This window comes from Xyrauchen texanus, chromosome 6, assembly GCF_025860055.1.
Source record: "Xyrauchen texanus isolate HMW12.3.18 chromosome 6, RBS_HiC_50CHRs, whole genome shotgun sequence".
Classification (NCBI taxonomy): domain Eukaryota; kingdom Metazoa; phylum Chordata; class Actinopteri; order Cypriniformes; family Catostomidae; genus Xyrauchen; species Xyrauchen texanus.
The window spans coordinates 14,887,300-14,899,523 of record NC_068281.1 but is presented as its reverse complement, the minus strand read 5'-3'; the positions used below and the strand labels follow the sequence as shown (position 1 = coordinate 14,899,523).

The following is a 12,224-nucleotide window of genomic DNA, read 5'->3' as shown; positions in this document are numbered from 1 at the left end:
TCACTAACAAGCCTGAATAGTAAAATACCATTCATATACACAGAGAAGTGGAGTTCTTGGCAGATCCCTCCCACATTAAAAGGGAAGCAATATATATATATATATATATATATATAAACAGTAAATCCGATTTCATAGTTGATTCACATGAACTGGCACACATCAGAGCGCTGTGGTTAGAACCTGGAACTGTTACTAGAATGTGACTGTACCACGTTCAGTGTTTCATTTTTTGTACTTGTTTCATCTGGTTCAAAGATTTACTATGAATACTATCTTCAGGCTATTGTTAGATCGCATGACTGTGTGTGTGTGTGTGTGTGTGTGTGTGTGTTTATGAATATATCTCCTGAGATAATCACTGGAGTTTTTTTTTTTAGTCAAACAGCAATTCTAAAGACTGAAAACAACAATAATAATAATATAATAAAAATAAAAAATTCCAGTCAGTCTTTTTAAATCTGTATTCTTTTGAATTAAAAAAATGAGCAAAACTGAGTATACAGGTTTGATGTTTGTTCATGTAATTACGCAAATGACAAGCACTGAAAAGTGCAACATTTTACTTTCTCAGTAAGGCTGTATTTGCTATTAACTATTTACAATGTACAGATTCCAGTTAAGACAGTGTTATTTGCATTTCTTAGGATAAAACAAAATATGTTCCAGTGAAGCTATGCCATGTTCCAGCTCAATGGAACCGGAATGAGGGGAAAAATAAAAATGAGTAACATGCAACCGTCAATGGACACAATTAGTAAATCATGAATAAATCAAGGCTACTTTTTTCTAAAACACTATAAAATATTTTCTCCTTATAACAGTATTTTCCAGTGGACAGGAATGCAACATTATTTAAAAGATAGTTCAATCTGTGCAGAGACTGGAGGGAAACTTCAAAAGTTAATTTACATTTCACCAAAAAGTTTTTAAATGTCACATCTGAGATACTCTTGATAACATGAAGGAATGCAAAGACATTCCAGTGTAGTATATAAATAACTAATAAAACAGCTATTTACAGGAATGTCAAGTTAAGAGAAAGAGAGTTCTGCAATGCACAGCTGAAAAGATTTTAAGTCATGCACTGTTGTAACTGCTGGTTTTTAAGACACACAAATTGTTTCAACAGTGACATGCGACCATAAACAGATGCAATAGACTGCTAAGGACCTCCATAAGAAGGATCATTCCTCCTAAATCAGCTTTTTTTTTTTTTTTTTTACTATCCCCATATATGTTTTTCCAATTTAACTGTTAAAAAAAAAAAAACACAGTAAAAACAGAAATCGGTTCCCAATCTGCATGATATTGTTACTTAAAATGTGCTTATGCAAGTATCCCATAACACAAGCGTACAAGTCATGTTAGCGAAATACCAATCTATGTGCATCCTTGATGTAGTCTGTAGATCCCATGGGACACTAAAAGAAAAAAATGTCTTCTGCAGTCGTGTTGTCTTTGGTTTTGAGGTGCCCCGGGAGGGTAGTGTGCATGCTGTGGCTGTGTGCGCTGAGGTTATGCTTCCTGGTTGTGTTTGTTGAATGAGTTGGTACAGAGCGGGATAACTTCTCTGGTTGGATAAAAATATCTGCAGAAACATCACAGCAATAGAGACTGTAATATATTAGATTATATTTGTAATATATTAGATTATATTTTACAACAATATGCAACAAAAAAACGTAACCTTAAAACTTTAAACTTAAATTAACAACAGTTTAAAAATCCCATGAAATCAAAATTAGAGTTTTGTGGTTTTTAGTCTGTATCTGTTAGCTTTGTGCACTCCTAATTATTGACAAAATTCACTTTAAGCAGATATACAAATTTAAAATACAGACATTCTCTTCTGGTAAAAACAGACCGCAAATATTGATGACACATCTTGCACCAACTCATTACTCACTACTACTGACTAGCAATAGCAAGAATCAAATCTTGAATGATTCAATGAAGCTATTGCTTATATTTTAAAAAAAAAGGGATGACCTCTTCAATACATCCATTCCAACTACCTGTTTCAAAAGGAAATATGTCAGCACAGGAAAACTTCACTCGCCAAGCAATTTCATGGGGTCTTTAAGTGAGTAAAATAGCATTGCATTAAACAAAGACACATATTGTGCAAAGAAACACAAAAAGAAGAATTTAAAGTTAAACAAATCCCAGAAACAAGAAACAATTACCAATTCAAAGAAAGACAGAAGATGAATGTAAAGTGAGATAAGAGTTAAAAAGATAATACCTGGATGGAGTTTGTGGGGGCTGCTGGATCTCATGGCTCTCAAACTACCTCCTTCCTTTCCTGCAACGTTGATTGGAAGTACTTGAGACACCTCTATACCAGCTAAAAGTGTGAAAAGACATTCAAGCTATGAAAATCAATTACATCTTGCTAATACCGCTTTACCTTTACTTGGGTATTCACACTCACACATTAATGTGATGGAGTTCTATGAACACTTCTTACCAGCACTGTTGGTGCTCTGGTGGGAGAGCTTGTGCTTGCTGTGTTTCTCCTTGCCTTTTGGCTTGGCGGCCAACTTGGTGGGGATCTTCTGTTGGACGGAGCTGGCTTTGTGTGACTGGTTGGTAGTGCTAATGAGATGGATGGGGACTTCTGTCTTAATGGTCTGCACAGTGATGCTCTCCCTGCGTGGTGGTACCAGGGGAGGCCTCTCATCGAAGCCAGGAGGAACCACATTAAATAAGGGGTAGGGGGGAAGTATCTAGGGAGGGAGCAAATATAACAGATTGTGTCAAATTGGCAAGATGATGCATTTACACTTCTTAGAAAACACCAGATTTTTTTCTGATTCAAAATATAACACGGAACAAACACATCAGCTTAAAAAAGGAGATGCCTATTTTCTTTCCAGCTGAACCCAATAACTAGATTATCTTAATACAAGTGCCTCCTGAGATTTCAAGTAATATTCTAAATATAGTGATTAAGAAATGAAGTGACTCATCATTATTGTATATCATTACACAGCTCTCTAAAATACTCTATTCTGTTTGGTCAATGGCGCCATCTAGCAATCTGATATTTCTCAGTAACAACCGCACATCCACGTATCAGATGGCTCATCCAAGTATTGCAAGCCATCTTTCCTACTTCTGGGATAACTGTGCGATCTCTACAAGCTCATAAAATCATTACAACTAAAATCAATGTTTCATGTACATTTATTTATTTAATTGGCAAGTAGTCTTGTAATAAGATGCATAATGAGCAGTCAGACGGTAAAATAAACCAACAGAACTATAAGCGGTAATGTATAGTCCGCTGGTTATCGCAAAATAAACGTTTTCAAGGTGATACAAGACCCCAGAGATATTCTTCTCTTAATTTGTGTTTAACAGAAGAAAGTCATACACAGTTTAGATGGCATGAGGGTGAAAAAAATTACACATTTTGACGATTATAATCTTTTTTTTTTATTATTTGGAATTTCGATCAAAATCTCACTCTGGCGAAACCCTGTCTTAAAAGTTGTAGAGTATTTTTTACACTGTAAAAAATATTTTGGAAACACTTTACAATTTTGTTTTTGTTAACATTATTTAACACAATAGTTACAAAGTAAAAATACTTTTACAGTATTTACCATTCTTGGTTAATGTTAATTACCACATATATTAAACATTTTGTACATTAAAAGTTGTTAACATTAGTTAATGCAATGTGAACTAACATATAATAGTATTTTGATAAATTCATATCAACGAAGATTAATAAAAGATGTAAAAGAAAAAAATGAATCACTGTTAATATATTAAATCTAATGAATAGATCATTATTGTAAAGTGTTACCAACAGTTTAAGTCTGGAAAAAATACATAAAAAGTTTAAAATAATGTACTCTCACTTGAAGATATTCAATTATGACTGTAAACTAAATAATGTGTGACAAAATAAAGGCTGCTTCTTCTAAACAGTTTTGTTCCACCCGTAGCTGGGTGGCAAATATGCCTGCAATAAGCTATTTCTACAATGGCATTAGCAACCATTGTCAGGCATGCTGGGGGCTGGGCACTGTCCCACTAGATTTTCCATGTGCCCCCAGAAAATACTGACACCCCCCACCCTGATCATATGGCTAAAGGACCAAGCCCCTACATGGTATCCCCTGGTAGGAGTGCGAAACATGAGAATTTATTGCATGCCCACCCTAAAGGTCATAATTCTCCCATAAATCTCATCCTAATACCCTCACCTTGTTAGTAATTGAAAACATTTGATTTTGTATTATGCTGCATCCACACCAATAGGTGTCATGAATAATGGTCATTGTAGAGGATTACACTGGCTTTTCAGCTTCACAACAGAATATACACTTTAGCTTCACAAATTTGATTGGTTACTTTGGCTCTCCGGCATTCTCGGCAGCCCTTTCAAGCCTGTCTCCGTCGTCACTGTAAAGAGACACAGGTGTTTAGTGTTAACAATCACCAGGTGATGGTCTTTACTGCCTCCTCTCTGCCCAGTGACAGACACATGAACATGTCCCGCTCCACATACCCCCACCGCCCGCCTCCGGCCCGCTAACTCTACCCCCCATTCCTGGAGAGGAAATCTGCCGCCCCGGCCTGTGGACCACCTTAAATTTGAAGGGCTGAAGTGCCAGGTACCAATGAGGGATCCACGCTTTGGCATCCTTCATGCGGTGGAGCCACTGATGCAGGGTGTGATCAGAGCAGAGGATGAAGGCCTGCCCCAGCAGGTAGTAGCAGAGGGTTAGGAGTGCCCATTTGATGGCAAGGCACTCTTTCTTGATGGTGCTGTACTTAGACTCTCTCAAAGAGATCTTACAACTAAATGTACAGCACAGGGCGCTCCACCCCTCCACTTCCTGGGAAAGCACGGCCCCAACTCCCTCTCTGATGCATCTGTCTGTAAAATGAAGGGGAGAGAAAAGTTAGGAGCATGTAGGAGCGGCCTGCCACAGAGTGCAGATTTCAACCTCGTAAAAGCCTGCTGGCACGCCTCCATCCACTGGACCGGATCTGGCGCCCCCTTTTTAGTGAGATCAGTCAAGGGGCTGTTGACATCAGAAAAATTAGGCACAAACCTTCTGTAATAGCCAGCCAGCCCCATGAACTGTCTCACCTCCTTTTTGGACTTGAGACATGGGCAGGCCCTATTGCTGCAGTCTTATAAATTTGGGGTCGTACCTGCTCATGACCCAAGTGGAAGCAAATCGAGTGGTGTAATCGAGTTTGCTGTAAGCCCCGCCTGCCTCAGCAACATTAGGACGGCTCTCAGATGCTGCATATGCCTCTGCCAATCATTACTGTATATAATGATGTTGTCTAAATAGGCAGCGGTGTATGCAGCATGTGGCCAGAGAATCTTATCCATGAGGCACTGGAACATGGCGGGAGCACTGACGAACCCGAACGGAAGTGTGACGAATTGGTGTAATCAGAACGGTGTGGAAAAGGCAGGTTTTTCTTTGGATAATGAAGTTAAGGGGATCTACCAATATCCCATAATAAAATCCAGTGTAGAGTAAAATTGAGCCTCACCCAACTGATCGAGCAGTTCGTCAATTCAGGGCATTGGGTACATGTCAAATTAAGACACTGCGTTGACTTTCTGGTAATCAATACCGAAATGGACTGACCCGACACTCTTAGGTATAAGAACAACCGGTCTGGCCCAATTGCTGTGCGATTAGTCCATTACTCCCATTTTGAGCATTGCCTCCAATTCATCCCGAATCACCTTATCCTTGTGTTCGGGAATGCGGTATGGCCGACTACACACAACCACTCCCAGTGGGGTCTTGATATGGTGTTGTATGAGGTTAGTACGACCAGGAATAGGCGAGAACACATCCGCAAATTCTTTTTCACCAGATCACCTCCGTGAGCTGGGATGGTGAGAGGTGGTCTCACCATCCCATAAGACCTGCTGTGACAAATCACCCAGTGTGTGTAGCTATGCTCGAAGATAAAGGATTTTTTGAATTTCATTCTTGCTTTGGGGAGGTCCTTCCACCCATGCCTCCCGTATGACGTCAATCACCCTATGGGGCTGACGTCAATACAGGAGCTCGAATGTACGAACTTGTGAATCATATTTTTCAGGGTTCTATTAAATCGTTCCACCAGCCCATCAGTTTGCGGGTGATAGACGCTGGCTAATCCCCAGCAATTCGTAATGTTCGCGTAGTGTACGTGACATAAACGTTGTGCCTTGGTCGATGAGCATTTCTTTCAGAATCCCCACCCGGGAGATCATTTTGTAGAATGCCTCAGCCAAGTAGCATGCTGAGAAGTTGCGAAGAGGTACTGCTTCCAGATATCGTGTTGCATAATCCACCAGGACTAATACAAACTGATATCCGCGTGCTGACCGTTCTAATGGCCTGACGAGGTCCATACCAATACTTTAGAAGGGGCCTTGATTAACGGTAATGGGGGTGCAATGGAGCTCTTGGGGTGGCCGGTGGAATCACCAGCTGACATTCAACAGGGCTTGGTATGTACAGCCCTTAATTTTGACCGGTATCCTGTACGTCCCTGCTTGACCGGGGGCAGACTGTGGTATGTCGGGGACCCGAATCCACGTCTCAACCTCCATTACTGGATGCCGGTCTTGGATGCGACTCGGCTCACCGCAACTCGGACAGACCGGCCCAGGCTTCTCCGCTGTACCCGTGGCAGCTGAGACATCAACCTGGGAAGGACGACAGAGAGGGGAAGGGGGCCGGCACACAGTGCAGCCCACGAAGGCAGGGTGCCGGTTTGGGTGGCATCACTCCCTGTTACCAGGAAGCAGGTATAGGCCGAGAGGGAGGGGCAAGAGGAGGAGGAGAGAGAGAGAGAGAGAGAGAGAGAACTGGACTGGGGCTCGACTGCAGGCTGCCATGTGGGCTTCGGCCAGCTGGACGGCATCATTCACCGAAGTGGGGCGATGGCACTGGACCCATTACGCTGTTCCTTGGGGCAGGGTTACTGTCAGCTGCTCCAGCACCATCAGCTCGATGACATCTTCCACGGCAGGGCCTTCCTTGGCAGGTATCACGGAGCTGCTGGGCAAACGCAAATGGGTGGTTGTAGTCGCACAAGGTGAGGGAGAGGAATCGCTGGCGATATTGTTCAGGGGTGTGGCCAACCCGTTGCAGCACAGCAGTCTTCAGCTTGGTGTAATCCAGGCGGTCCTCAGCTGGAATTTGCTGGGCCATGAGCTGGGCCTACCCGGAAAGCAGCGGTAGCAGGTAGAGGGGCCCATTGTGTTTGTCCTGGGGCCCCATCTTGGTTAGGAGGTGCGGCCTTATCGCTGCCTCCGGGGTCGCAGCAGAGGATCCGCTGGAGCTAGCCTGCTCCATAAGACCTGCCAATCCTCTGCCTGGCTTGGAGGAGCTCCTGGAAGCGATGTTCTTGCGTGTGGAGAGCTTGGTGGTGAGTCTCCTAGAGTTTTAATGGTTTTTCAGTCTAACAAACACAGTCTTTGGCTTTTCAGCTTCACAACACAATATACACTTTAGCTTCACGACAGAATATACAATTTAGCTTCACAACTTCATGTTACTTTGTCCCCGACTCTCTTGTGTTCTCGGCAGCCTTTTCAAGCCTGTCTCCATTGGCACTGTAATAAGACACAGGTGTTTAGTGTTAATAATCACCAGATGATGGTCCTTTACCGCTTCCTCTCTCCCCAGTGACAGACACATGACCACGTCCCGCTCCACAGTCATTGACCCTAAAAAGTTACTTAGCGCACTTTAATATAATGATAGACACCAACTGGTGATAAGAAATCTTTGCAGCATTAGAACAATACATTCATTGCTTTGTTCTATCACAACACACCCCCTCCTACAAACCAGTACCTGTTCATTCTCCAGAGCAAAGTTTGCAGGGACGGGAATGTTCTCGTTCTTCTTATACTTCTTCTGCAGCTGCTCCAGCTTCTCTCTCTCCTTCTCCATGGCACGCATGGAGTCTCTGAGCCTCTCAAGATCCTGCTGGTAGTCCTCTCTGCACATGGTCAGTTTCTGTCTCTCCTCAGCTAGCTGCTCCTCCTGCTTGCTGCATTCTAGTTCTCTCTCCCTCAACTGATTTTCCTTCATCTCCGCCTCCACTCTTTGTCTCTCTCGTTCCTGTTCCCACTGAGCCCGCTCCTGCCTGTGCTGGTTCTGGAGCCGCTGGAAGTTGGCCAGCTCCTCACGCTGTTTTTCCAAGTTCCGATATTTTTCCTGCTCCAGGAGGGAGTTGCCCCTCGGTCGGGACATCAGCTCTTCAACAGTGGCGCGCTGCACTTCAATGTGACTCTCCAATCGCAATACAACTGACTAAAGAAAGAAGAGAGACCAGATAAAGAAATAACAGTGACAGGTGAGTAAGGAAATGTTGAATATTTTCAAATATGAAAATACTGTCATAATTTACACACCCTAATTTTGTTATAAACATGCATGACTTTATGCAGAACACAAAAGGAGATGTGTTAACAAAGATAGCACTTAGTCTTCACTTTTGAGCAATCATAAGCGCTATGAGATAAGCTTGTTTCCAGGGACATGGGTTTGCATGAGAACTTTTGTTATTGCTTGTTTCTCACTAAACCTTTTGAATGCCTTCAGAAGCCTTTGCAATTGCATGGACTACTTGCATGATACTTTGAATCCTTTTTACAGCTTTAAAGTGAAGCACTATTCAATATCATTGCATTGAAAAGATGGGAGGGCTATCCTCAATAAAACATCACTTTTTGTGCTGCACATAAAAAAGTAAGTCTTAAGTAATTAAGCAAGGTTCAAAGGTACACTCAATAACTTTCTGATCATGTCATCTTGGACTTACAACACCTAGTGGTGTGGATGCAGCATTATTCAAAATCAATAGTTTTCAGTTACAGATGCCCTTGTAAAAATTCACTATTCACAACCAGCCATGATTAAGTGTCCAATAACAAGATGGTTGTTGAGATTATGCAAGTAGTATTCAGCTGGTTATGTGATTCTAAAATGGCAGCCCCCATGAGGGCACCCCTGCCCCACGTAGAATAAAACCGTTTTTTAAGATTAATGATATGACTAGAGTCCTCATCTCATGTGAGTGGTCATGATTTTATACATGTTTCAATATTACAATTAATGTCTTTTGAGGAAAACTTTTTTAATGAGGAAAAAAATATGACAGAATTCAAATTTTTGGGTGACTATATAATTAATCGTTGTTACTATAAATTGGCTTATGAAACTAAGACTTATACTAAGACTATCTATCTAGTATATACTGTTAACATATCTATTCTGAATATGCACTACCAGCCACTTTATTAGATACACCTGTACATCTACATATTCATGCGATTATATAATCAGCCAGTCATGTGGCTGCTCTGTAACGTATAAAATCATTCAGATATGGGTCAGGAGCTTCAGTTAATGTTCACATCAACCATCAGAATGGGGAAAATATGTGATCTCAGTAATTTAGACTGTGGCATGATTGTTGGTGCCAGACAGGCTTGTTTGAGTAGTTCTGTAACTGCTGATATCCTGGGATTTTTATGTGCAACAGTCTCTAGAGCGTACAAAGAACGGTGCGAAAAACAAATAGCAACTAGTTAAAGGCAGTTACGTGGATAAAAATGCCTTATTGATGACAGAGGTAATCAGAGAATAGCCAGACTGGTCTGAGCTGACAGAAAGGCTACGGTTACGGTAACCTACGGTAAAGGCCACTCTGTACAACTGTAGTGAACAGAATAGCATCTCAGAATGCACAACATGTCGAATCTTGAGGCTGATGGGCTACAACAGCAGAAGACCATGTTGGGTGCCAGAAAACTGAGGCTACAGTGGGCCTACCATTTGTGTACCTCAGCACAAATCCAGATTTGTCAGACCAGGTGATGTTTTCCAATCGTCTACTGTCCAGTTTTGGTGAGCTTGTGCCCACTACAGCCTCAATTTCCTGTTTTAAGCTGACAGTATTGGTGGCCGGAGAGGTCTAAACGCTTTCAGCGGGAGACGCGGTTTTTGACACGGAGACAGTGTGCAACCGTTAAAAGCATCCGTGTAGCGCATGTTCAATGCACAGCAGTTCCACCGCTTAACAGTTAAGGTTAGCAGTTAGCAGCTAAGCAGTTAGTGCAAGTGCTCCAACACGGACAATACAAATTCTCTCTGCATATAGAGTATCAGCCAAAAATAAAATACAAATGCATATTTAGAGTTAAGATTACCTGAAGGCTGTAAAGTTTCTGAGACAGGTTTGTTACAGTGTCATAAAGCTGTGGAAACAAAAAAAAGTATCATGTTAAAAATGACAAATATGTCTTAAGTATAAAATAAATGGAGATAATAAAACTCACACCTCGGCTTTAGGAAAGAAGACTGACAGATATGCACTCCAGCTCTGTAGAGAGATCTCCTCGTCTGCCTAATGGGTTAAAAGCAAGAACTTACATTCATGTTTACACCAGTAGAAATACATACAGTGAGGAAAATAAGTATTTGAACACCCTGCTATTTTGCAAGTTCTCCCACTTAGAAATCATGGAGGGGTCTGAAATTGTCATCGTAGGTGCATGTCCACTGTGAGAGACATAATCTAAAAAACAAAATCCAGAAATAACAATGTATGATTTTTTTAACTATTTATTTGTATGATACAGCTGCAAATAAGTATTTGAACACCTGAGAAAATCAATGTTAATATTTGGTACAGTAGCCTTTGTTTGCAATTACAGAGGTCAAATGTTTCCTGTAGTTTTTCACCAGGTTTGCACACACTGCAGGAGGGATTTTGGCCCACTCCTCCACACAGATCATCTCTAGATCAGTCAGGTTTCTGGGCTGTCGCTGAGAAACATGGAGTTTGAGCTCCCTCCAAAGATTCTCTATTGGGTTTAGGTCTGGAGACTGGCTAGGCCACGCCAGAACCTTGATATGCTTCTTACAGAGCCACTCCTTGGTTATCCTGGCTGTGTGCTTGGGTCATTGTCATGTTGGAAGACCCAGCCTCGACCCATCTTCAATGCTCTAACTGAGGGAAGGAGGTTGTTCCCCAAAATCTCGCAATACATGGCCCCGGTCATCCTCTCCTTAATACAGTGCAGTCGCCCTGTCCCATGTGCAGAAAAACACCCCCAAAGCATGATGCTACCACCCCCATGCTTCACAGTAGGGATGGTGTTCTTGGGATGGTACTCATGATTCTTCTTCCTCCAAACACGGTTAGTGGAATTATGACCAAAAAGGTCTATTTTGGTCTCATCTGACTACATGACTTTCTCCCATGACTCCTCTGGATCATCCAAATGGTCATTGGTAAACTTAAGACGGGCCTTGACATGTGCTGGTTTAAGCAGGGGAACCTTCCGTGCCATGCATGATTTCAAACCATGACGTCTTAGTGTATTACCAACAGTAACCTTGGAAACGGTGGTCCCAGCTCTTTTCAGGTCATTGACCAGCTCCTCCCGTGTAGTTCTGGGCTGATTTCTCACCTTTCTTAGGATCATTGAGACCCCACGAGGTGAGATCTTGCATGGAGCCCCAGTCCGAGGGAGATTGACAGTCATGTTTAGCTTCCATTTTCTAATGATTGCTCCAACAGTGGACCTTTTTTCACCAAGCTGCTTGGCAATTTCCCGTAGCCCTTTCCAGCCTTGTGGAGGTGTACAATTTTGTCTCTAGTGTCTTTGGACAGCTCTTTGGTCTTGGCCATGTTAGTAGTTGGATTCTTACTGATTGTATGGGGTGGACAGGTGTCTTTATGCAGCTAACGACCTCAAACAGGTGCATCTAATTTAGGACAATAAATGGAGTGGAGGTGGACATTTTAAAGGCAGACTAACAGGTCTTTGAGGGTCAGAATTCTAGCTGATAGACAGGTGTTCAAATACTTATTTGCAGCTGTATCATACAAATAAATAGTTAAAAAATCCTATATTGTGATTTCTGGATTTTTTTTTTAGATTATGTCTCTCACAGTGGACATGCACCCACGATGACAATTTCAGACCCCTCCATGATTTCCAAGTGGGAGAACTTGCAAAATAGCAGGGTGTTCAAATACTTATTTTCCTCACTGTATAATAAGAGGCAAATTGAACAAAATGAGTGATATACTAGTGCCAGCTCACCGAAAACTCCATGGTCTCACTAGGATAAAGCTCTCTGAGCTGAGGGTCTGAACTAGCCCACTGGTTTCTATCCCTCATTCTTTCCATGACACCATCTGAAACAGCCAGT

At 42.0% G+C, this 12,224-nt stretch overlaps 1 protein-coding gene across 3 annotated transcripts in view; it reads right to left on the bottom strand.

Moving 5' to 3' along the window:
* Positions 1–475: 475 nt before the first annotated feature.
* Positions 476–12,224, bottom strand: part of arhgef18a (rho/rac guanine nucleotide exchange factor (GEF) 18a) — a 55,629-nt gene continuing 43,880 nt past the window's right edge. Inside the window, exons 15-21 of one of the 3 annotated variants that reach the window (XM_052128476.1) lie at positions 12,116–12,210; positions 10,342–10,407; positions 10,211–10,258; positions 7,848–8,309; positions 2,474–2,732; positions 2,249–2,308; positions 476–1,591 (exon numbers count right to left, since the gene is read on the bottom strand). In XM_052128476.1, coding sequence (XP_051984436.1) covers positions 1,425–1,591; positions 2,249–2,308; positions 2,474–2,732; positions 7,848–8,309; positions 10,211–10,258; positions 10,342–10,407; positions 12,116–12,210 — 1,157 coding nt within the window. In that variant the 3' untranslated portion in view covers positions 476–1,424. Of the gene's footprint in view, positions 1,592–2,248; positions 2,351–2,473; positions 2,733–7,847; positions 8,310–10,210; positions 10,259–10,341; positions 10,408–12,115; positions 12,211–12,224 lie in introns of all 3 variants that reach the window. The other 2 variants (XM_052128475.1, XM_052128474.1) reach the window with 2 other exon arrangements.